This window comes from Loxodonta africana, chromosome 24 (genome assembly GCF_030014295.1).
Source record: "Loxodonta africana isolate mLoxAfr1 chromosome 24, mLoxAfr1.hap2, whole genome shotgun sequence".
In the NCBI taxonomy this organism is placed as follows: domain Eukaryota; kingdom Metazoa; phylum Chordata; class Mammalia; order Proboscidea; family Elephantidae; genus Loxodonta; species Loxodonta africana.
Genome location: NC_087365.1, coordinates 19,481,954 through 19,507,162, shown reverse-complemented (window position 1 = coordinate 19,507,162; position 25,209 = coordinate 19,481,954). Strand labels below are relative to the sequence as shown.

Below are 25,209 nucleotides of genomic sequence, written 5' to 3'. Positions count from 1 at the left end.
CCAAATTCTTCTCCCTGCTTCCGTCTCTCTTCACTGTTTTCAAATAGCTAAAACGTTGTTAAATATAAGGATCTAGGAAGCCTGAGCTTTAAAGTGGAGGTAGTAGTCCGGAAAATTCTTTTTTTTTTAAGGACCAAGTGAAATATAATGAACGGGCCAGGTATTTATATCAAGCTATGTCTGCTTGCATCCATATGATAAATATAGATGTCCTCCTAGACATTTTTGGCATGTGACATAAATACAGTTTGTGTGCGTATATACTTTCTATTCATTCGTTTATTTTTTCACCACTTTTATTGAATACCTAATGCATGCATGGAAACTCTGGTGGGGTAGTGGTTAAGAGCTACGGTTGCTAACCAGAAGGTTGGGAGTTCAAATCCACCAAGCACTCCTTGGAAACTCTATGGGGCAGTTCTACTCTGTCCTATAGGGTCGCTATGAGTCTGGCAACGGGTTTCGGCGATGGGGCTTAATGCATGCTAGAAGTCCCTGGGTGGTGCAGTTAAGGTGCTTGCCTGCTAATGGAAATACTAGAGGTTTGAATCCACCCGACGGCGCCTTGTAAGAAAGTCCTGGCCATCTGCTTTCGAAAAATCAACCATTGAAAACCCAGTGAAGTGCTACCCCCAAAACAAACCCATTGCCGTGGAGTGGATTCTGACTCATATCGAGTCCATAGGGTTTCCAAGGCTGTAAATCTCTACTGAGAGAGACTCCCACATCTTTCTCCCACGGAGCTGCTGGTGGTTTCCAGCCACTGACCTTTCAGTTAGCAGTGGATGGCTTTAACCACTGCGCCACCAGGGCTCCTTCTGTGAAGCACCAAAAAAAAAAACCCAGAACTAAACCCACTGCCATCGAGTCGATTCCAACTCATAGCAACGTTGTAGGACAGAATAGAACTGCCCCACAGGGTTTCCAGAGAGCACCTGGTGGATTTGAACTGTGATGTTTTGGTTAGCAGCTGTAGCTCTTAACCACTACGCCACCAGGGCTTCCTCTGTGAAGCATAGTTCTACATAATTAACATTTATGTGGCTGTAACTGTGCCAGGCATAATTCTATTGTGATACACATGACGTCACCGTGAGTCTGAAGTGACTCAGTGGAAGCTGGTTTAATGTATGCCAAGTCATAGGGAGGAAGCAGTAAACTTAAAAAATAACAACAAAAACGCCTTTCATCTTAACTGTGACCTCAACAGCTAGGTTGGGGCAAGTAACAGTGTTCTATCATTCTTAGCATTCCCTATACAAACAAGCACTCTGCTTTCTTCTTTCCCTATCCTCCCTCCTCCCTTTTTTCCCCTGCTGTAGGAATAAATTGTATTGACACGTCTTTTTTGGGTCCTAGATAGAGTTGGAAGGAGCCCAGGTGGTATAATGGTTAAGTGCTCAGCTGCTCATGAAAGGTTAGCGTTTGAACTCACCCAGGCGGCTCTGCGTGAGAAAGATGTGGTGGTTCCCTTATGTAAAGATTACAACCAAGAAAATCCTATGGGTCAGTTTTACCCTGTCACATGGGGTCACTGTGAGTCGGATTCAACTTTATGGCACCCAGCAACAACAGGTACAGTTGTAGGTTTATTGGCCAGTTTTACACGTTGTTTAGGGCCTTGTTGCTCAAAGTTGATCTCCAGACTGGAAGCATCAGCATCACCTGTGAGCTTGTTAGAAACGCAGTCTCAGTCCCCATCCCAGACCTGCTGAGTCAGAATCTCCCCCAGGTGACTCCTTTGCCCCTTGAAGTTTGGGAAACACTGACTTAGGGCATGGACTGAGAGAAAGCCTGCCTCTTCCCAACCTGTGCTTCTTAACTGGATTCACAATGTATGATCAGTTTATTACGTATATTAAATACAGTGGACATTTTTAGCCTACCACCGTGAGGTCCAGGTACCCTTTTCGCATTCTAAAAAATTGAGAATTTGCCAATCCAGCATATTTTTATGTAGTTTCTGTTACCAAAAACATTGAAAATGGAGTTGATTTTTTTTGTAAAGTTTACATTGTAAAAAAAGTTTACTTTTCCTCCCTTCTTTTTACTATCTTCTGTGCATATTCTATTAATTTATTAAAGCGTGGACTCAAAAGCCTGCATTTAGATAGCAATTCGGTATCATCTTAGAAAACCTTGGTCCATGGTTTACCACAGCTTTTCCTGTCTCCTTGCTTTTTCTCATTGAGAAATCTAAATCTGGAGTTCTCAACCTTGGCTGCACAGGAAAATTGCCCGGAGAGTTTTAAAAAAGACTGAGGGCTGAGTAGGATCAGCAGGCGTGGAGACACTGGATGGAATTAAGGAGCCAGAAAGGTATTTGAAAGAACAGCAAATGACTTACATTTTTTACTTGTCGTCATGTGGATTTTCCTCCCTGTCGTGGATTGAATTATGTCCCCCCCAAAATGGGTGTATCAATTTGGCCATGTGTGGTTGTCCTCCATTTTGTGATTGTAATTTGATGTTGAGAAGATTAGAGTGGGATTATAACACCACCCTTACTCAGGTCAGCTCCCTGATCCAAGGTAAAGGGAGTTTCCCTGGGGTGTGGCCTGCACCACCTTTTATCTCTCAAGAGATGAAAGGGAAGCAAGCAGAGAGTTGGGGACCTCATACTGCCAAGAAAGCAGCACCAGGAGCAAAGTGCGTGCTTTGGACACGGGGTCCCTGCGCCTGAGAAGCTCCTTGACCAGGGGAAGATTGAGGACAAGGAACCTTCCTCCAGAGCCGACAGAGAGAGAGAGCCCTCCCCTGGAGCCGTCGCCCTGAATTTGGACTTGTAGCCTACTAGACCGTGAGAAAATAAATTTCCCTTTGTTAAAGCCATCCTCTTGTGGTATTTCTGTCATGGCAGCACGAGATGACTGAGACATTCCCCCTCATGGTTTTACTTTAAATGACTAGGAATTTGAAGGCAACAGAGAGAATTGGACTGGGAATGTGATGAACCAGCTTCCCAGTAACTTGCCATTTATTTGTTCTGTGTCCTAAGCAAGTTGTCTATCATGTCTGTCTGTCCTTCCTCTGACTGGAACAAAAAGACTGTTGGACACTTTTGTTTATTTAGTCTTGTGTGAGTATTGGTAATTCTATCACTAAAATACTTTATATTCTGTGAATGTAAGGAAGTATTTTATAAGCATAATATTCATTGTTTCTGATTTTCACATACTGTATCTTACACGGGGAACCTTGGTGGCGTAGTGGTTAAGTGCTATGGCTGCTAACCAAAGGGTCGGCAGTTCAAATTCACCAGGTGCTCCTTGGAAACCCTATGGGGCAGTTCTGCTCAGTCCTATAGGGTCTCTGTGAGTCGGAATCAACTCGACGGCCCTGCGTTTGGTTTTTTTGGTTTGGTATCTTACATGCAGCAGGAGAGGATGGTAGGCAAGAGCCAGAGTCCCTGCGTTCAAACCCTATTTTCTCCATTGACCAGCTGTGTCACTCTGGGCAAATTACTTAACCATTCTGTGCTTCAGTTTCGTCATTTGTAAAACAGGATTGATATGATGGTAGGATAAGTTAATCGTGCCAGAAAAGTGCTTAGAACTGTGCCTAGCACATAGTCGCAGCTGCGTGAATGTTAACTAACACTATTTATTATAATTAAATCTTTGGATTATTAAGGATTGTTCATGCATGCAAATCACTATCAGGAAAGGTATGCAGTTCTGTAACTTTTCAGTACATCTCTCATTTGGGAGAGAGGATAGTCTAAACAATATACCAGGTCAGGAAGATGGTTTTTTTTTTTTTTTTTTTTAATATGGTCTCTTTTTTTTTTTTCTAAACAGCCTTATTGAGATACAGCTGTCATACAGTAAACTGCACATATTTAAAGTATATGATTTGACATGGTTTAACATGTATGCACCGGTGAAACCATCACTACAATCAAGATAATGAACGTATCCATTAATCCCAAAAGTTTTCTCTTTCCCCGTTTTAATCTCTTTCTTGGGCCGCTGTATTCCAGGCAACCACAGGTCTGCTTTCTGTCACTAGATAAGTCTGCATTTCCTAGATTTTCATCTAAATGGAGTATTACAGTATGTGCTTTCTTTTTTTTGAGTCTGGCTTCTTGGCGCAGTGGTTAATTGTTTGGCTGCTAGCCAGAAGGTTGGCAGTTCAAATCCACCAGCCCATCTTTGGTTACAGGGCAGTTCTACTCTGTCCTGTAGGGTCGCTCTGAGTCGGAATCAACTTGATGGCAGTGAGTTTGGTTTTTGTTTTTTCTTTCACTCCTCTTAATTGTTTTGAGAGCTACGGATGTTGTTAGGAGCCCTGGTGGTGCAGCGGTTAAGTGCTTGGCTGCTGATCAAGAGCTTGGCTGGTGGTTTGAACCCACCTAACCTAGAAAACCCTGTGGAAGGGTTCTGCTCTGTCACATGGGGTCCCTGTGAGTCGAAATTGACTCGAGGGCACCTAACAACAACAAATCCTTGTTATTGCAACTATTGATAGTTCCTTTCTCTTTAATTGCTGGTTAGTATTCCATTGTGTGGACATACCATAGTTTGTACATTTCACCAGCTGATGGGCATTTGGGCTGGTTTTGTTTTAACAGTGCTCATTTTCACATTCTTTTATTCTTACCCAGCTTATCTAAATAGGAAAAAAAAAAAAGTAATTATTTGGTGGCCAAACCTCCTGTATACGGTGAAACCAGGAGGTGACAGTGGTAAAACCTGTGTGTATTGAGGCTTCACGTTTGCCTTTGTGTGATTTACAGATTAATGTTTTCTAAGTAAAATATCCTATGACTTATTTTAAGTGCGGAATGCATGCATTGCCTTTTTAGTGGATTTTATGTCTTAGTGTGTAAATGCCTAATCGTTTTAAGCTGCCTTAAATCTTTAAAGTCTCCTATTTATACATTGCTTTTTAGGGATTGAGAACAATAATTCACGTGCATGAAGAAACCTACTTATTAGGCAGCAAAGTGGAATCTGTAAAGCCAAGCCTGAAATGTCCTAAAACTCCCTTTTGTCAGTAGACAGAGAGTGCCACTTACATTTTGTGTTGTTTTATGTACATTTCCACAGTCTTTTTGCTTCTGTTACAGAAAAATGGGCAACTCTGCTGGTGTAGTGGTTAAGGGCTACGCTAGTTAAAAGCAGTTCAGATCTACCAGGCGCTCCTTGGAAACCCCATGGGGTAGTTCTACCCTGTCCTATAGGATCGCCATGAGTCGGAATCGACTGGACGGCAAAGGGTTTGGTTTGGGTTTATAGGCAATCAGTGCCTAGTAGTTATTACGGTATGGCATTTTGTGCCTGAATAAATAGGCACTGGTAACGAAAATTGAATTTGACTTGTGTTACTTATAAGATAGTATATAGACTACCACTGTTGCAATATTTTGGACACTTAAAAAGTTCACTTGTGCCACTATTTTGATTTTGTCTCTAGCTTGAAAAGATTGGATTTTGGAGGGGAGATTTTTAAAAATTTGTTTTTAAATATATGTAGAGTAAAATTCAGTCTTGTTGGCCTCATTAATTTTGATGAGTGCATCGAGTCCCATAAAAAAAAAGCTGTTAAATGAGAATACAGGACAGCTCCCTCACCCTCCCCAAATCCCCTCCTGCTGCCCCTTTGTCATGACCCACGCCCACCCCTCTGTCCTTAGCAACCAGCAATCTGTCTCCATCCTGTAGTTTTTGTACTGGAAAGATTAGGTTGTAAGACGTTGCGGTAATGATTATCAGAAGTCCTCCCCCCCACCCCCCCCCGCCCCCGTGAAGGTGAACTGGAAACCAGTAGTTATTGATGAAGCATTTTAAGCAGGGTCTGGGGCAGTTTTCTGTGGGTGGGGCAGGAAGAGGGGGTCTAGATTAAGAGTCAGCTGACTAGGTTAAAGAAACCCTGGTGGCGTAGTGGTTAAGAGCTGCAGCTGCTAACCAAAAGGTCAGCAGTTCGAATCCACCAGGCGCTCCTTGGCAATGCCATGGAGCAGTTCTGCTGTGTCCTATAGGGTCGCTATTAGTCAAAATCAACTCGACAGCAGTGGTTTGTTTTTTGGCTTTTTCGGACTGGGTTAAGGGTGTAGAGTGCGTAAAAGGTGGGCTCTTCCATGGATTTAATTTTGACCAAGAATTTCAATATCTGACCCACATGTAAAGGCAAAGAAGAAAAAAAGTCCTAATTTTTCTGTCACTTGCATTATCTTCCTTCCATTGTTATAAGTATAATAATTTTCTAGATAAAATTTGAAATCCGGAGGTTAGAAGCCCAGCAATTATTTCTGGTCTTTTTAATCTGAAGTAGTTGCTTTGGGTTATGACACAGGCCAGGAACACTAAAGGGAAGACAAATGTGGATTTCAGAGTGCCTTGGATTTTCCCACAGAATAATCTAGAAGGTCATTGGCTTTCTTTATTAGAGTTTATCTCTGCTTTGTATTTAAATGACAGGACAGTCATGTGATGATCATTTAATCTACTTCCATTCCCTCCTCAAATTAATTTTTCTTCCCCTCCCCACTAAAGACACGCATGCACACATGATTTTGGTGGGATCATACATATGCCATCAGAGGCTCCTCTTTGTGAAAGTATGTCTGTTTTCAGTCCAGAAAAGTGGGTTCAAGAATGTCGAATAGAGGTTGAGACATTATTTGCAAGATTTATAATATACTTTTAACTTTTCAGCATGCTTATGTAAATTATGCTTTCAGATATTTGGGAAATCGGTCTTTCTGGAGATTGTCCTGAACTTCTTAAAAATAGGCAACAAAATAATTCCACTGAATTTAGACTGAACTGACAGCTCTGGGAACAAGGCTTTTTAACGTTTATGCTTTAAACCCCAGGCCCTGAGCTTGCTGGTGTCTCCTGAAAGCAACTCTGAGGGCCTAGGAAAGTAATGGTCTAAGATGCACATTTGCTTCTTTAATGGTCAGTAAAACAAGTTTAGAAAAGCCTTGTGATGTTCCCAGATTCAAAACTCAATACCGAGGCTAAGAATATCTTTTCCATTAAAGCGAATGCTACAATCAGTATTTTAAATTAAAAGAATTACATACTGAAAAACTGCCATTTAAGGCCTAAACTTCAACCTACCTCTGATCTGTTGCCCATTATTTTCAATACAAAAGACTTTTAGATCTTTCTGTGTGTATATATGAATTACAACTCTTTCAACTTTGGCAGCATGTTACATGAAAACTTAAGTGCTATCTATATATGGAAATAGGTCCAGAGTACTTTGGACTTTTAAAAGGCTTAATGTGGAATTTGGGATTTGGGGACAGTACGGATGCATTCCACCAGCCGTCTGTCAGTTTGTTGTACTGTGGTGGCTTGCATGCTGTTGTGATGTTTGAAGCTATGCCACCGTTTTTTCAAATACCAGTAGGGTCACCCATGGTGGACAGGCTTCAGTGGAGCTTCCAGACTAAGACAAACTGGGAAGAAAGGCTTGGTGATCTACTTCCAAAATTTTTCACTGAAGACCTCGTGGATCGCACCAGAGCATTGTCCAACTCCGTTGCTTTGTACACGTCATCAGGAGGGGTCAGTCAGTCACAGTAGGAGGACATCATGTTGGTGAAGTAGAGGGCCAGTGAGGGTGCGGTGGTCCTCTGTGAGATGAATTGGCACAATAGCCACAATGATGGACTAGAACATGCTGGCAATTGTGAGGAAGACGCAGGACCAGGCAAAGTTTAATTCTGTTGTACGTGAGGCCACTATGAGTTAGAATTGACTCAGTGGCGTCCATCTGTGTACCTAAATCTGTCTGTCTTATCTGTCTGTCTAAACATGCATTAGATAAAGGAGTATCAATCTTAAGAAATGGAAATTAACCCAGTCAGTAACCTCTAATTTAGTAATGTCAGTACTCTAAAGTCAGCAAACTTTTGATGCCTACCTGTGCCATGCCTCAGGGATCAAAGAAACAGGAATGGACCCTCTCCCACCTTTCCTTCCCCAGCCCACCCTATTGCCAGACCTGCTGAGACTTGGCTTGGAGACAGAGGCACCTTGCTTGAGGCACCACCTTTGCCAATTTTTCTATTTATTTTATCTTGAATACTTGTCCTTTGCTGGTTATGTATCTTTCAAATAGCTTCTCCCCATTTGTGACTGTCCTGCATCCCCCATTTCTTTATAGAACAAAGTTTTAATTTTTTTGACAAAAATAAAGGATTAATTTTTTATTTTGAATTGTAGACTCACGGGAATTTGCAAAAACTGTACAGGAAGGTCTCGTGTACCCTTCACTCAGTTTCCCTCAATGGCAACATCTTCCATAACTATAGTGCGAATATCGAAACCAGGAAGTAGATATTAGGACAATTCACAGAGCTTATCAGATTTCACCAGTTTTACATTCATTTATTTATCTGTGTGTGTTCCTGTGCAATTTTATAACGTGTGTAGATTCGTGTAATGACTACCATAATCAAGATAAAGAACTTTCTCATTGCCACAGTCTTCCTCCTGCCACCCCTTTATAGCCATACACCCTTGTCCCTGACTTTAACCCCTGGCAACTATTAATCTGCCCTTCACATGTATAATTGTGTTATTTTGAGAATGTTATATGAATGGAATCTTACATTATGTGACCTTTTGTGACTGACTTTTGCACTCAATATAATTTCCTTGATATCCATCTAAGTTGTTTGTATAGCTCATTCCTTTTTATCGCTGAGTGATACTCCATGGTATGTGTGTGTCAGTTTGTTTAATCAGTCACCACCCACTGGTGGACATCTGAGTTTCTAGTTTTTGGCTATTATGAATAAAGTTGCTGTGAACAGTCATGTACAGATTTTATGGGAACATAAATTTCCATTTCTCTTGCTGTTAGGCCTAGTTTTTAATAATAGATTATCTAATAAAAGCACACATAGCAAATGACAAAATCAATGAGACCTCATAAAAATTAAAAACCTTTGTTCATGAAAAGACTACCAATCAAGTAAAGATAAGCTACCCACTGGGAGAATATCTTCGGAAATCATATATCTGATAAGAATCTAATAATCAAAATATTCATAAAACTTTGGCAACTTAACAAAAAGATAAATAACCCAATCATAAGATGGGCAAAGGACTTGAACAGACATTTCACCAAAAGAACATTCAGATGGCCACCGAACACGTGAAAAAATGCTCAATGTCATTAGCCATCAGAGAGATGCATATCAAAACCACCATGAGATACTATTTCATTCTCACTAGGATAGCTAAAATTAAAAAAAAAATAGAAAATAGCAAATGTTGGTGAGGATGTGGGGAAATTGGAAACCTTATACATTGTAGGTAGGAGTGCAAAATGGCAGTTCGTCAAAAAACTAAAAGAACTACCATATGACCCAGCAATTCCACACTTAGGTGTATACCCGAAAGACTTGAAAGCAGAGACTCAGAGACTTGTACACCAGTGTTCATTGCAGCACTATTCCCAATAGCCAAAAGGTGGAAACAGCCTGCATAGCCATCAACAGATGAATGAATAAAGAAAATGTGGTACAACATACAGTGGAATGCTCCTCAGCCACTAGGAGAAATTCAGCCATGCTACGATTTGGTTGAAGCTTGAAGACATTATACTGAGTGAAATAAGTCAGCCACAAAAGGACAAATACTGTATAATCTCACTTCAATGAAAGAACAAGAAAAGGCAAATATGTAGAGACCAAAGTTTGTTAGTGTTTACCAGGTGCATGAGGGCGAGGGAAAGGGGGGTTATTGTTTATGAGTACTGCGTTTCAGTTTATGGTAATGAAAAATGACATTGATTAAGGAGTAAGGTTGCACAGCTGGTTATTTTAAGTGCTGTCAATACATTGTATACCTGTAAAAAGTTGGATTGGCAAAAGTTGTGTGATAAACATGTTTACAACAATGACAAAAAAAAAAAGTAATTGCTGAGACTGCTTATATACAACCAAACATCTCATGGAATTTAGTTCCTTGATGTGGAGGTTTAGTGTCATGGTTTCATGGGACATCTTAGTTAACTGGCCTAATATGTTCAGTGCTTCTATTTTACTTCCTGGTTTGTTGCCTGGTACCTAGGGTCTTAAAAGCTTGCAAGCGGCTGTCCAAGGCACAACAGCTGGTCTCTGCCTGGAGCAGCAGAGGAAGATGGAGAGTAGGAAATAGGAGGAGGAAATGGAACTTGTGGCGAATTGCTTCTATGAACAACTGCCTCCTTTACTAGCAGAGCAGAAGAAGTAGATGTGCCCAGCTGCCATTACTGAATGTTTTGATCAAAGATTCTATAGAAGACTTCTGATCAAAAGAGGAAAAATGCAGTACAGAATCCCAAATTTCTGAAAAAGTTTCTGGAGCCGTGGAGGCTGGGTAAACCCCTGAAATTGTTGCCCTGAGATAATCTTTAAACCTTAAATAAAAAATATCTCCTGAATTCTTCTTAAATGAAAACAGTAGTGTAGTGTACCAGGAAAAAATCCCTTGAGCACTATGCTTTTTTAAGAACTATCTGTATGGGATCAAATTGACAACTGCAACTCAAAAGGTTAGATAGGATTCCCAACCCATCTGGAGCAAAGGAGAATGAAGAACACCAAAGACACAAGGAAAATATTAGCCTAAGAGACAGAAAGAAACACATAAACCAGAGACTTCGTCAGCCTGAGACCAGAAGAACTAGATGATGCCTGGCTACCACCAGTGAACGCTCTGACGGGGAACGGAGCAGAGAGTCCCTGAAGAAGCAGGAGATAAGTAGGGTGCAGAACTCAAATTCTAGTAAAAAGACCAGACGTAATGGTCTGACTGAGACTGGAGGGACCCCAGAAGGCATGGCCCCTGGACTCTCTCTTAGCCGAGAACTGAAACCATTCCTAAGGCCAACTCTTCAGACAAAGATTAGACTGGACTACAAGAATAGAATGGTACTGGTGAAGAGAGTGCTGCTTAGCTCAAGTAGATAAAAAATGAGACTAAATGGGCAGCTCCTGTCCAGAGGCGAAATGAGAAGGCAAGAAGGGAAAGGAGCTGGTTGAATGGACATGGGAAATCCAGGGTGGAAAAGAGGAGTGTGCTGTCACATTATAGGGAGAACAGTTAGGGTTACATAACAATGTGTGTATAAATTTTTGTATGAGGAACTAACTTGAATTGCAAACTTTCACTTAACGCACAATTTAAAAAAGGCAAGAAAGAAAAAAAAAAGATAGGAAACTCGGGGCAGTGAGTTTATGTTAATGGAGGAGAGACAGCTCAGAAAAGGAGGATGAGAATATACAACTCAATGTAATCAATGTCACTGATTGTACGTGTGGAAACTGAATTGTATGTTTTGCCGTATATATTCTCAACAACAAAACAACAAATAAAATTAAAACACAAAACAAAACATCTGTATTAAGTACTCTAAAGCAAAGACGAGGGGATAAGGGGACAGGGAAACTAGAGCACTGGAAACAGAATCAGAAAGCAATTAAAGGGAATGTCGCACGTGGTGAGAAATCTAACGTCACTGAGCAGTTTGTATGGAGATTGTCAAATGGGAACCTAATTTGCTGTGTAAACTCTCACCGAAAACAGTAAAATCTTAGGATTGTTCATTGCTGGTACACAGAAGTACAGTTGACTTTTTATATTGATCTTGCATTCTGCAGCCTTGTCGAACTCATTTATTAATTTTAATAGTTTTTTTTTTTTGTGGATTCTTTAGGATTTTGTATATACAAGAACATGCCATTTGTGAATAGAGATAGTTTCACCTCTCCCTTCCCAATCTAGATGCCCTTTATTTCTTTTTCTTCCCTACTTGCCCTGGCTAGAGCCCACATACAATATTGAATAAAAGTAGCGAGACCAGACATCCTTGTCTTTTCCTGAGCTTAGGGTGGAAAGTATTCAGTCTTTCGCCATCAAGTATGATGTTAGCTGTGGTTTTTCTTAGATGCTCTGTATGAGATTGAGGACGTTCCTTTCTATTTTTAGCGGGTGAATGTTTTTTAATCATAAAAGGAATTCAGTTTTGTTAAATGATTTTTTTTTTTTTTTGCTTATATTGGCATGATCATGTTTTGTTTTTTCTTTTATTCTGTGAATATGGCATATTGGTTGATTTTTAGATATTAAACCAACCTTGCATTCCAGGGATAAATCTAATTTGGTCATGGTATATAATCCTTTTTATATTGCTGGATTTGGTTTGCTAGCATTTTGTTAAGGATTTTGTGTCTGTATTAGTAAGGGATGTTAGTATGTCATTTTCTTTTCATGTCCTTGTCTGGTTTTCGTATCAGAATAATACTAGCGTCATAAAGATTTGAGAAGTCTTTCTTTCTTTTCTTTTTGAAGAGTTTGTGAAGATTTGGTATTGATTCTTCTTTAATCATTTGGTAGAGTTCAATAGTGAAGGTATCAGGACCTGGACTTTTTTTGTGGGCAGCTTTATGATTACTACTTCATTATAGCAATTTTGTTGAGGATAATTATACATAACATTGGTCTTGCAAATGCCTATTGATATTTAATTATTCAGCCAACCTTTCTTCTATATAATGACCAAATAGAAACAAATTTTGATGTATTTCCATATAACTTTCTTTTTTCTTCTGTTAAAGGTTTGTAATTACGCTGGAATCAGTAAGCCATGGCGACTAAGAAATTTGCTGTTAAAGTAAGTAAATACTTAATAGCTTTCTTTAAAATGGTTCATCATTTTCTAATATAAGTGAGTTCTTTGTTAATTAAAAAATGAGGCTTTGAACTTCTTTCTATTCTTTAAGTTTGGTATTCTATTGAAAACCGTAAACTTGTGTTTTAAGAATGAAATGGATGAGAAAATTACTAGTTCATATGGTTATAGGAGTTCCTTGCTTAAAATCTTTTATAAGATACCTTTTGGTCATAACTTGGTCCTTAATGTTAAAAATTCTCATGCACTTTGCATGCCCATGATATGACTTGTGATTATGCAAAGCAGATAAAAAGTCAAAGTAAAATAGTAGCTAACAAATGCTGTACGTAGGTGGATGCCCAGAGAGAATTCTCTTGGCTGGCTTACCTTTCTAGTTTCCCTCTTTTAAGTGTCTTTTCTCTATCCTGGTTGGCTGGGTTTCAGACCCTCCCAGCTATAGGGAGTGGGTGAATTATATGTGAGGAGTGATGGTGCAGGAGATGAGAAGAATTGATCAATAGTAAGGAAAAGGTCTTGGAGATGCTTTTGTATATATTGGTTATTCTTTGGGATATTTTCTGTATGTTAGTGTTAAGTACAAATTCAAAATGGTTAAATTACAGCAGTTTTAACCAAGTCAGTAGCTACTTAGATTTACCAACATAGTAAACTTCTGTGTGTGTATATATATTTCATTGCTTACAATCGTTTCTTGCGTTTATATGTTCTTCAGTATTTTTTTCTGTAAGGGTTTCTAAAAATGTGTTTTGGTCTTACTCTAGATAGATATTTAGTATTTCTTAGCTTTTAGAATTCTAGGTATTTTTTCTGTTGTTTTCTGGAATCTGTTACTGCTAATGAAGAATGCTTTAGTTATCTATTGCTGCTTGGAGCCCCATTGGTGCAGTGGTTAAGAGCGCGGCTGCTAACCAAAAGGTCGGTAGTTCAAATCCATCAACCGCTCCTTAGAAACCCTATTGGGTAGTTCTACTGTGTGTCAGAATTAACTCGATGGCAGTGGATTCAATGGGTTATTAATGCTTAAAAACCACTTTAAAATTTAGTAGCTTAAAACACCACCCATTTTATTATCTCTCATAATTCTGTTAGTTGCCTGGGATCAGTTAGGTGATTCTCTTCTCTATTTGATCTTTTAAAAAAACATTTTCTTGTGTTTTTGGTGAAAGTTTACATAGCAGATGAGGTTCCCGTTAAGGATGTTTATACATTTTGTTTAAAGACATTGGTTACGTTTTTCGTAATATGTCAACATTCTCATTATTCTGGTTGTTCCATTTCCATTAATCTAGGTTCACTGCCCCTGCCCCGCCCCCCCCCCCGCCCCATTCAGCTTTGCTTTAGGGTAAATATTTATTGTTTGGTCTTATATAGATGATTTTTTAAAAGACCACAGTACTCACGGCTGATATTGTTTATTTTATGAATCAGTTTGTTATTTACTGAAGGGTGGCTTCCGGGAGTGGTTTCAGTTCTAAGTTTAAAGGATGTCTCAGGGCGACAGTCTCGGGGTTCCTCTGTTCTCTACCAGTCCAGTAAGCCTGTTGTTTTTTAAGAACTTAATTTGATTCTACATTTTTCTCCCATTCTCTCCTGGGCCATCTACTGTGTCCCTGGTGAGAATGGTTGGTCGTGGTAGCTGGGCATCATATATTTCTTGTGGTCTCAGGATAGATGAGCCTGTGGTTCCTATGGAGTGTTAGTCCTGTAGACTAGTTTCTTCTTTGTGTCTTTGGTTTCCTTCTTTCTCTTTTGCTGTGGACAAATAGAGACCAATGATCGTATGTTAGATAGCTGCTTACAAGTTTTTAAGACCCAAGAAGCTACTCACTAAATTAGGATGTAGAACGTAAACTTTGTCAACTATGTTATGACAGTTGACTGAGTTGTCCCACAAGACTATGGTCCTAAACCTTCAAACCCAGTAAACCAATCCCGAGAGGTGTTTGATTATGTCTAGGAAATATCTGTAACTGTGCTCTGTATGTGCTTGATTATATATATGAATATATGTGCAACACATACAAATATGTATACACATATACCTACCGATATGCCTATACATACACATGCGTATGCTCACATATGCCTTCCTAGGCACATGTATGTATACGTATTTACCTATACATATACATGTAACCACGCACATATTTTTTGGTTGTTACTGTTGTTGCAAAATTGTGTATGGTATAAAAAAAAAAAAATTGTATGGTATAGCATTTACCAAAAAGATCCCTTAGTCTTTTGTACTTCCTAGTGTCAACATTTACCTTGGTCACTTTGTGCAAGACTTTACGCACATTTGCCGTTGCCTTTCCAATCACCAAAAATAGCAAGTGTCTACTACCTAGAAAAGTGATTCCCCTGCCCATCCCTGGCAACCACCAAAGAATGTTGCTTTCTGTATGTGTACCTGTTCTTGCCTTTTTATAAAAGGGACATCATATAATATTTGTCCTTTTGTGATTGACTCATTTTACTCAACATAATGTCCTCTGGATTCATCCATGTTATGTCTTGAGAACTCATTATTACTCTCTATAGATGCATGGTATTCCATTGTGTGTATGTACCACAATTTTTTTATCCATTCATCTGTTGATGGGCACTTAGGTTGTTTCCATCTTTTTGCTATTGTGAATAATGCTGCAGTGGACATAGGTGTGTGTATGTCTATTTGTATCATTGCTGTTACATCTCTAGGATATATACCTAGGAGTGGGATTGCAGATTGTAAGGTGTTTCTGTTTCTAGCTTTTTGAGGAAGCGGCATACCATTTGTCATAGTGGTTGTACCATTTTACAATCCCACCAGCAGTGCATTGGGGTTCCAATCTCCCCACAACCTTGCCAGCATTTGTTTTTTGTTTGTTTGTTTGTTTAGTGCCATTTTTGCGGGAGTGAGATGGTATCTCATTGTACTTTTGCTTTGGAGCTCTCTAAGTGGTACAGTGGTTAAGAGCTCAGCTGCTAACCAAAAGGTCAGCTGTTTGAATCCACCAGCCACTCCTTGGAAACCCTATGGGGCAGTTCTACTCTGTCGTATAGGGTTGCTATGAGTTGGGATTTTTTTTTTCTGCTTTTTTTAAAAAAAATTTTAATTGTGTTTTAAGTGAAAGTTTACAAATGAAGTCAGTCTTTCATACAAAAATTTATATATACCTTTCTATATACTCCTAATTGTGCTCCCCCTAATGAGACAGCACACTCCATCCCTCCACTCTTTATTTTTGTGTCCATTTGGCCAGCTTCTGACCCCCTCTGGTCTCTAATCTCCCCTCCAGACGTGCCCACATATTCTTGTGTGTCTACTTGATCCCAGAAGCTCATTCTTCACTCTGAGTTAGTTTTTAATGCTTAATGATCACAGGCATCTTTTCATGTGTTGTTGGCTGCTGGAATGTCCTCTTTGGAGAAGTGTCTGTTCATGTCCTTTGCCCATTTTTTAATCGGATTGTTTGTCTTTTTGTTGTTGAGTTGTTGAAGTTTTCTATATATTTGAGAGATGAGACCCTTATCAGATATGTGTATAGGATCTCTTTTTACTCTTTTGGTAGTCTTTTGATGAGCATAAGTTTTTAGTTTTTAGGAGGTCCCAGTTATCTAATTTATCTTCTGTTGTTCATGCATTTGTAGTTGTATTTGATAATCTATTTCTAAAGAAAATTAGGTCCCATAGTTTTGCCTCTACATTATTTTCCAGGAACTTTATAGTTTTAGCTTTAACGTTTAGGTTTTTGATCCATTTTAAGGTAGGTTTTGTGAGGTATGGGTCCTGTTTCGTTTTTCTGCAAATAGATACCCAGCAGCATTTGTTAAAGAGACTATTTCTTCTCCATTGAATGGACTTTGCTCCCTTGTCAAAAATTAGTTGACCACAGATTTGTTGTTGTTGCTTTTGTTAGGTGCAGTCAAGTCAGTTCCAACTCATAGCGACACTGTGTACAACAGAACAAAATGCTGCCTGGTCCTGTGCCGCCCTCATGATCGTTGTTACGCTTGAGCCCACTGTTGCAGCCACTGTGTCCTTCCACCTCACTGAGAGTCTTCCTCTTTTGCTGACCCTTTATTTTACCAAGCGTGATGTCTTTCTCTGGGGACTGATTCTTCCTGATAACATGTCCAACGTCTGTGATGTGAAATCTTGCCATCCTTGCTTCTGAGGAGCATTCTGGCTATACTTCCTCCAAGACATATTTGGTTTTGGCCATAGATGTTTAGATTTATTTCTGGCTTCTCTGTTCTACTCCATTGGTCTATGTGTCTGTCATTGAACCAGTACTAGGCTGTTTTGATTACTGTGGCTGTATAGCATGTTTTGAGATCAGGAAATGTGAGGCCTCTTACTTGTTCTTCTTCAACATTGCTTTGGCTATTTGGGGACTCTTTCCTTTCTGTATGAAGTTGGTGATTAGTTTTTCCATATCAGAAAAGAATGATTTGGAATTTGGTTCCGATTATATTGTATCTATAGATCACTTTGGGTAGTATTGACATTTTCACAGTCCGTGATCATAGAATGTTCTTCTATTTATGTAGGTCTTTTTTAGTTTCTTAGAGTAGTGTTGTGTAGTTTTCATTGTATAGGTCTTTTACATCCCTGGTTAGGTTTATTACTAGGTATTTTATTCTTTTGGGGGATATTGTAAATGGTATTGTTTTCTTGATTTCCTTTTCAGAGTTCTCCTTGTTAGTGTAAAGGAACCCAGCTGATTTTTGGGTGTTGATCTTATATTTGCCACTTTGCTGAATCTATTACAGCCAGTAGCTTTCTTATGGAATCTCTGGGATTTTCTGTGTATAGGGTCATGTCACCTGTGAATAGAGATAGTTTTATTTCTCCTTTGCAGTTTGGATACACTTCATTTCCCTTTTTTCCTTATTGCTCTGGCTAGGACTTCCAGTACAATATTGAATAAGAGTGGTGACAGTGGACGTACTTTTACTCATTCCTGTTCTCAAGGGGAAGGCTCTCAGTTGTTCTTCATTGAGAATAATGTTGGCTGTGGGTTTAGCATACATGCCCTTAACTATGTTAAGGAATTTCCCTTCTATTCCTATTTTGCTAAGAGTTTTTATGAAGAAAGTGTATTGGATTTTATCAGATGTCTTTCCTGTATCAATTGAGATGATCATGTGATTCTTTTTCTTTGTTTTATTTATGTGGTAGGTCATATTCATTGATTTTCTAACAATGAACCACTCTTACATTCCTGGTATGAATCCTACATGATCATGATGTATGATTTTTTGATATTCTGTTTGGAAATCCTGGTGGCGTAGTGGTTAAGTGCAACGGCTGCTAACTAAAGGCTTGGCAGTTCAAATCTGCCAGGTGCTCCTTGGAAACTCTATGGGGCAGTTCTACTCTGTCCTTTAGGGTCGCTATGAATCGGAATCGACTCGACACTGGGTTTTTTGGTTGGTTGAATTTTTGGGGCTAGAATTTTGTTAACAATTTTTTTGTGTTTACATTTGTGAGTAGCATTGGTCTGTAATTTTCCCTTTTTTGTGATGTCTTTACCTGGCTTTGGTATCAGGGTGATGCTAGCTTCATAGAATGAGTTAGGGAGTATTCTTTCCTTTTCTGTGTTTTAGAAGAGTTTGAATAGAGCTCCTGTCAACGCTTCTCTGAATGTTGGGTAAAATTCCTCAGTGAATCCTCCATTTGATATGGACTGAGCCTGCAGATGTCTGGAGTCTCAATTCATCTGAAACATCAAAGATGGTGTCTTAGTTATCTAATGCTGCTATAACAAAAATACCTCAAGTGAGTGGTTTTAAAGAACAGAAATTTATTTTCTCACAGTTTAGGAGACTGGAAGTCTGAATTCAGGGCACCAGCTTTAGGTGAACGCTCTCTCTGTCTGCTCTGGGGAAGATCCTTGTCTCTTTTCAGCATCTGTTCCTCAGTTCCTTGGGAGTCTTCATATGGAGTCTGTCTTGCCCTCATTTGTAGTAGCTTGCTTCTTTGCCTAATCTCCTCTTTTATATCTAAAACGTGATTGGTTTAAGACATACTCTATACTAATATGGCCTCATTAACATAACAATGAAAACCCTCTTCTCGAATTGGATTGCATCTGCAGGTATAGGGATTAGGATTTACAACAAATTTTTGAGAGACACAATTCAGTCTGTAACAGATGGCATACTCATGTGGCTGGCAGTTGATGCTGTCTGTGGTTGGAATCTCACCTGGGGCTGTTAATCTTCCTCCTTTAGTTCTCATCTATGTGGTGGTTCTGTGTGGCTTGGGTGTCTCATAGCATGGTGGCTGAGTTTTGAGGGGTAGCATTCCAAAGTAAGAGTTCCAAGAAGAAAGAAGTGTAAGTTGCCAGTCCTCTTAAGGCCAGGGCTCAGAAGTCCCCGCCGCGGCTTTCACTGCATTCTATTGGTCAAAGTAGTCACAAGGCCATCACAGATGCAAGGTAAGCTGCAACTGTTAAACTGAGGAGCAGCATGTGCCTAGAGGAAAGTGGGGGGATTGCTGGGGTGCATTTTTGGGGACTAGTGACCACAGAAGTCTGTTGTCAGTCTGATGGCAATTCCTTTCATGGTTATCTGTCCTTTCTCTGTGGTTGCTCCTAAGATTGTGTTGCTGTCTTTGATATTCTACGGTTTCACTATGACATCCTTAGGAATGAATAGTCTTGTTTTTATTTTTCTGGCTTGGGATGCAATGCACATCTTCAGTTTGAAGACTCAAGTCTTTCATGAATTTTGGCAAATTCTTGACCTTTTTCTCTTTAGGTAATGCTTCTCATTCGTTCTGTTCTCTTCTTTTGGAACTCCTATACCGAGTTTTTAATTTTTATTTTTAATTATCTCATCTGCTTGTTTCTTATCTGCTAGAAGGTGAGGATTAACTTGTCCAAGACCAGTCTCCCAGCAGGCTGTCTGCTTACTGACCCAAGGAAACAACATGGAAGCTTGCCATCCACCTTGGGGGAGGGTGGTTGTGGTGTAAGATAACAGTTAGGAAGGGTGGGGTGGGGTTTTGTCTGCAAAATCCTAAAAACACCAAGCTTGTGCCAGAGTCTTTTGTGGGTTCTAAATAGTTTTGGTGCCTGAAAGGTGGTGGAATCCTAAACCATGAAGTTAATAAAATCTGGCCCAAAACCACTAATATGCTGATAGCTTCAGTAGAAGTGAACTTGAAGCTGTTTAACTCTTCTGCTGGGCTTATAGGTCTTTGGTCTGTGTGTGTGCGTGTGTGTGTGTGTGTAGGATGCAGCTGAGAATCAGTACATAATTAAAAATTACAAACACGTAAAGAAACAATCCAGCAATTTCACTGATCACTTTACTCCCCAATTAGTAAGTAATACTGGAAATAATGGAATAATCTAGAAGAAATATAAAGTAAATTACCTTAGAATTATTAAAGAGATAAAAGAAGGGAATGGAGCCATTATGAAAAGAAATGGGACAAGTAATATAAAAAAATAACTGGTAGAGTTTGAATTTTATAAAAAGAACCACACAGAAATTCTCAAAATTGTAGTCACTAAAAGTGAGCAGGTTAAAGAGCAGGTTAAACATAGCTGAAGAGAGATTTTCTTGAACTGGGAAAAGCCTGATAAAAACCGCTCTGGATAGGGGATAGAAAATGATACTGGTGAAGAACAAGCTTCTTGGATCAAGTCGACACATGAGACTAGGTTGGCATCTCCTGTCTGGAGGGGAGATGAGAGGGCAGAGGTGGCCAGAAGCTACCCGAATGTACCTGAGGAGAGAGAGTGGAGGGAAGTACTGTGCTATCTCATCAGAGGGAGAGCAATTAGGAGTGTATAGCAAGGTGTATGTAAATTTCTGTATGAGAGACTGACCTGATTTGTAAACTTTCACTTAAAGCACAATAAAAATTTAAAAAAACAACACTCTGTATAGGAAAGGCCAAATGGCCAAGGAGCGCTCATAACAAGCCTCCTGGAGCCGTGTAACTGGGGAAGGCTCATGGTAACAGTATTAGTACTAATCAATAATCACCCATTTGGAAGACTCAACCCTGGCTGTCAGAATACTTGGGAGCCCAGATAGATGTGTCAGGAAGGCTGAGAGGTGATGTTCTAATCCCCAAAAGGGGTATTAGCATAAGGGGAGTTGGCAGTAAGCCCACTTCAGTTAAGCATGGTGTTGCGAAGAACTTGTAGCCTGACAGATGAGTGCACAATTTGTAGATATTCCCATCTAATTCTCTCTGGTTCATATGAGTAAGTTTGTCCATAACCAAAATAAAAACTTTCTTGGGACAAGAGCTATTCAGTAGAGCTTTCCTCATCATTCTTGGAGGAATTAGGGTCTTCTTGAAAGACAGTTTTAGAGATGCAAAGTCTAGGAAAAATTTTTTTTTCTAAGTACCCTATTTCAGAAAGGATGCGATCTTGCAAAACAAGAGTGTAAAGAGAGAAGTGTGAGTTATGGGATCCAGGAAGTAGGGAACCTTACAGGGGAGAGCCCAAGGCAAATCCTGTGATGATCATCATGCCTAGAAGGTAACCAGTCCAGGTGGAGTAGGACAAAGAGTTCAAAGAGTGAAATGAATTAAATACCTCATGTGTTAATTCGTTTAATTCTGCCGGAGAGTGTGGAAATGATCTAGTGGTAGGAAAATGGGTAACTAAACAAAAGAAAAATGTGTATAATCAGTATGCAACTCTAAGAAAACAAAAAACGGTACAAGATAGGAAAGTAAGCATAGTTCACAACATGGCTCAGCTTTGAACAGAGCTTCCATTTCACGGTATTGTGAACTCCATTATTGAAAGGGTGGACAAGGCAGTGTGTTTGGGTGGGTGGGGCGTAAGCATTAAGTTTCATTTTCTGTAGGTAGTATGTAAAACTGAAATCATGAGAAATTCTAGTATGAGCTTAGTATTTAGAAGTATGATGGTAAATACTAGATGAAATAGCTGAAAATGTGTAGTGTTGTTGCCCCCGATGAGTGAGAGTCAGGGTGGTGGAGGCAGAATGTGGCAGAAGTGTCTTGTTTTTGGTAAGTCATTTTAATCAACGTGTGTGTATTACTAGGGGGTCCCTAGGTGGCACAAGTGGTTAAGTACTGGGGTACTAACTGAAAGGCTGGTGCTTCATACTCACCCAGGGGATCCTCGGAAGTAAGGCCTGGCGATCTGCTTCCAGAAGATCACTGCCTTGAAAACCTGTGAAGCAGCTCTACTCCGCACACATGGTGCCGCCACTAGTCGGAATCAACTCCATGGCAGCTACATGTATTCCTATGATAAAAAACTAAATAAACAAATAAAAAGTGAAATAAATCTAAAACTTTTGCAAGTTTTCATATGGATACATCTACTTTCAAAAAATATTCAGATAGAGCTAGGTTTCCAAGTAATGAAAAACCGATGAACACCAAATGGTTTGCCACTTGCATCTTGATTGTTTATTTTAAGACTTCCCCTGAAATGATATTAAGTATCCATTACTTTGGACGTGTCATCAGGAAAGACCAGTCACTACAAAAGGATGTCATGTATGGTAGAGGGTCAGCGAAAACTAGGAAAACCCTCAGTTAGATGAATTGACACAGTAGCCTCAACAATGGGCTCAAGCATCTCGAGGATCATGGAGATGGTACAGGACTGGGCCGTCTGTTACACAGAAGGTCTTCATTAGTTGTAGCTTGGCAAGTAACAACATCTATGCAAAGAACTTATCCTCCTTCAGATGAAGAAAGGTCTTTGGACCTTGCTGCGTTAAGATGACTTTTCTCTCTCTCTCTCTTTTTTTTTTTAAACTGCATTGACCCTGGCATGACACTTCTCTTTAAAGCAGCCCTCGAGGCCAGAGTACCCTGAACTGGCAGCAGTGAATGAGAGAGTCCTTCAAATTACAGCTTTCAGAGTCTATTGACTTTTGGGCCACGCAGCTTATGGCGGGGAGCTATGCCCTGTGGTTCAAGTACTCCTTTCTGAATTGAAATAATATACGCCTACTTCTCTCACTTATCGACTATCTCGTTATCTGACATTTTGCATTTATGACAATAGTGAAAAAACCACTATCCGACTCTTTTGTACATTAGTGGCATATATCTGGCAGTAACGAATGCTGAAGTGTGAGGTGAGAATAACACTGGCTGTGATGGTTAAGGTTATGTGTCAGCTTGGCTGGGCCATGATTTTCAGTTTGACGGTTATGTAATGATGTAATTTGGCAGTTACGTAATAATGTAGGCATTCTCCGTTTTTTTGTGATCTTGTGGTTATCCTCCATTTTTGCATAATGACGATTTTCGCATAATGACCTGGCCTTTGGAACTTAACTATGTCGATAAGTGAGGAGTGGGTATATTTATTTAACATATTTAAAATACTGTCATTTTATCATAATTGATATAAATTATTAATGAGATATTTTAATTTCTCTTTATTCATACGAAGTCTTGGAAATCTGTATGTATTTTACAGGTATAACACATTTTGGTTCCTACTAGCCACATTTCAGATACTCAATAGCCACATGTGGCTAATGTCTGCTACATAGGGCAGCACAAATGTAAATCATTGCATCTTTCTATATTCCCACCTTCTTGCACCTTGTCAGAGTAAGTATTCATTGAAGTTACCTTGGATTAAATTGAATGCAAGGGCAAGGTAAATTAGCAAGGCCAAGGCAAGGCTCCTTGCTTTTCAACTGGAAGTTTGAGGAATAGACAGGGAAAGAATGTATTAATCATGGATGTTCTTCCACGGAAATAAAGCTTTGGTAAAAAGAAAAGAAATTTGAACGGTAAATTATTGTTAAAATTTTCAGATTAATGTATGATGTAACTCCAAAAAGTTTATGGGTCCATACCTTGCTTTAGAGATGTTTGTGAAAATATTTAGTATTGTCAGGCCTCACTCCCAGTAATACCTACATCTTAAATGATGTTAAATATTTATCTTGGGCTCCAGTGAAAGCGGCACTGTGAAAGCTTCCTACCCTGGTGTCTGTCTCTGTTGGTAGATCATTTCCTCGGCTCCCAGCATCTGTTTTCTTGGATTAGTAAGGTATTACACTGAAGTCTACAATTCTTTTGGCCTACAAAGCTTGCTCTGCCGCTTCCCCTCCCGCCATCCCACTTTATTGTGGGTGGGAAAATTTTTGCTGGGAGGGCTTGATTAATTAGAAGGGATTCCTGGCTTCCCTAGCCTGGCAGCCTGGGAAGATTGCAGAGAGTTTGGCTTAGTGACAGGCCAATCTGTATTTAAGGAAAAACGCAGACGAGCCAGATTTCCCTGGAATGTGGACCTGGCTTGTCTTCTTCCACAGGGAATGTGTAATGATCCCCTCCTCCCTCTTCCCACCCCCTCCAGGAGACAAAGCTTCGACTTTTTGCCTTGATAGTTGTCTACTTTTTATTGAGGGAGGGGCTGTTGGAATTTTGGGGTAGAAGGACTGAGTCATTTTTTAAATCTAAAATAACTGCTTTAAAATTTTATTAGTGTCAAGCAGGAGAGATTTTCCTTTACTTTTTGAAATCTCCATGCATCTTTACTATCTATGTTTTTCTTTCCACTTTGTTGCAGCAGTTATAGTTTTAGGCTCTGCTCTGGATTTCAACTAACCTTAGTCTTTTTTTTTTTTTTTAAGTCTTTGCATTCCTGAGAACAACCACAAAAAGAGAAATATGCCTAAGCAGTGACAGTACTTTCCCCTTTATTGTAAAACTGAAAATGAAGAACAATGATTTAAACTTCCAGAGAATGAAAGTTGCGTAAAAACTTGCATAGTAATCCCCAGGCTTTTGTCTTGCTACCTTGCCTCAAGGAAGCACTTAGGTTCTGTATCCTAGGAGTTTTTAGTCTTCTTAAGGGAGAAACCCTGGTGGTAGAGTGGTTAGGAGCTACAGCTGCTAATCAAAAGGTCAGCAGTTCAGATCCACCAGGCGCTCCTTGGAAACCCTATTGGGCCGTTCTCCTCTGTCCTTAGAGTCACTATGAGTTGGAAACTCTTGATAGCAGCGGGTTTGGTTTTTTTTTTTTTTTTTTTTTTAAGGGAGAATGTGGTACTGACTTGGTCATCAGGGCTCCAGTGAAATGTAATGCATTGATTTTTGTGTATCGCACCGAAAAAAAAAAAAATTATGCGTATGTTTTCGTATCAGTTCACACCTAGGTACTGATTTCCTGCTGATTTTCAAGGAAGAATAAAACTGAAGTGTCCTCACAGAAGAAATCACAGAAGTTTTCAATGGTTACATTCTTTGCTGGAAAGAAATTTGAAGGAGAAATGTACAACCTTTATGCCTGAGAATGTTTTCAGAAAGGCATTTGTCTGTGTTAAACTTTTCAAGGTGAAAGAAGTACCCCTCTTTTTCTTCTGATATTTAAACTCCTTCATCTCCCAGTTCTTAATTCTTGCCACTTCTTGTGAGAGCTTTACGTTTTAAAGCATGTAGGATCAATGAGAGTTTGCCTGGTGTTTGATGACATGATAAAACTAAAGTAGGCCGCTGCTCCCGCTCTTCTGTCCACAAACACACATGTTGTATGCTGTCTGCTTTATTAAATTGCCTGTGCTGGAAACTGTATTCAACTAAATGTGTGCTGATGACTT

At 39.5% G+C, this 25,209-nt stretch overlaps 1 protein-coding gene across 1 annotated transcript in view; it reads left to right on the top strand.

Annotated features, from left to right (window-relative positions):
* The window catches only part of SLX4IP (SLX4 interacting protein), a 242,055-nt gene that overhangs the window by 1,381 nt on the left and 215,465 nt on the right, over window positions 1–25,209 (top strand). Inside the window, 1 exon segment of the mRNA XM_064276465.1 lies at window positions 12,569–12,624. Within this exon segment, the coding sequence (XP_064132535.1) occupies window positions 12,598–12,624 (27 nt within the window). The 5' untranslated portion in view covers window positions 12,569–12,597.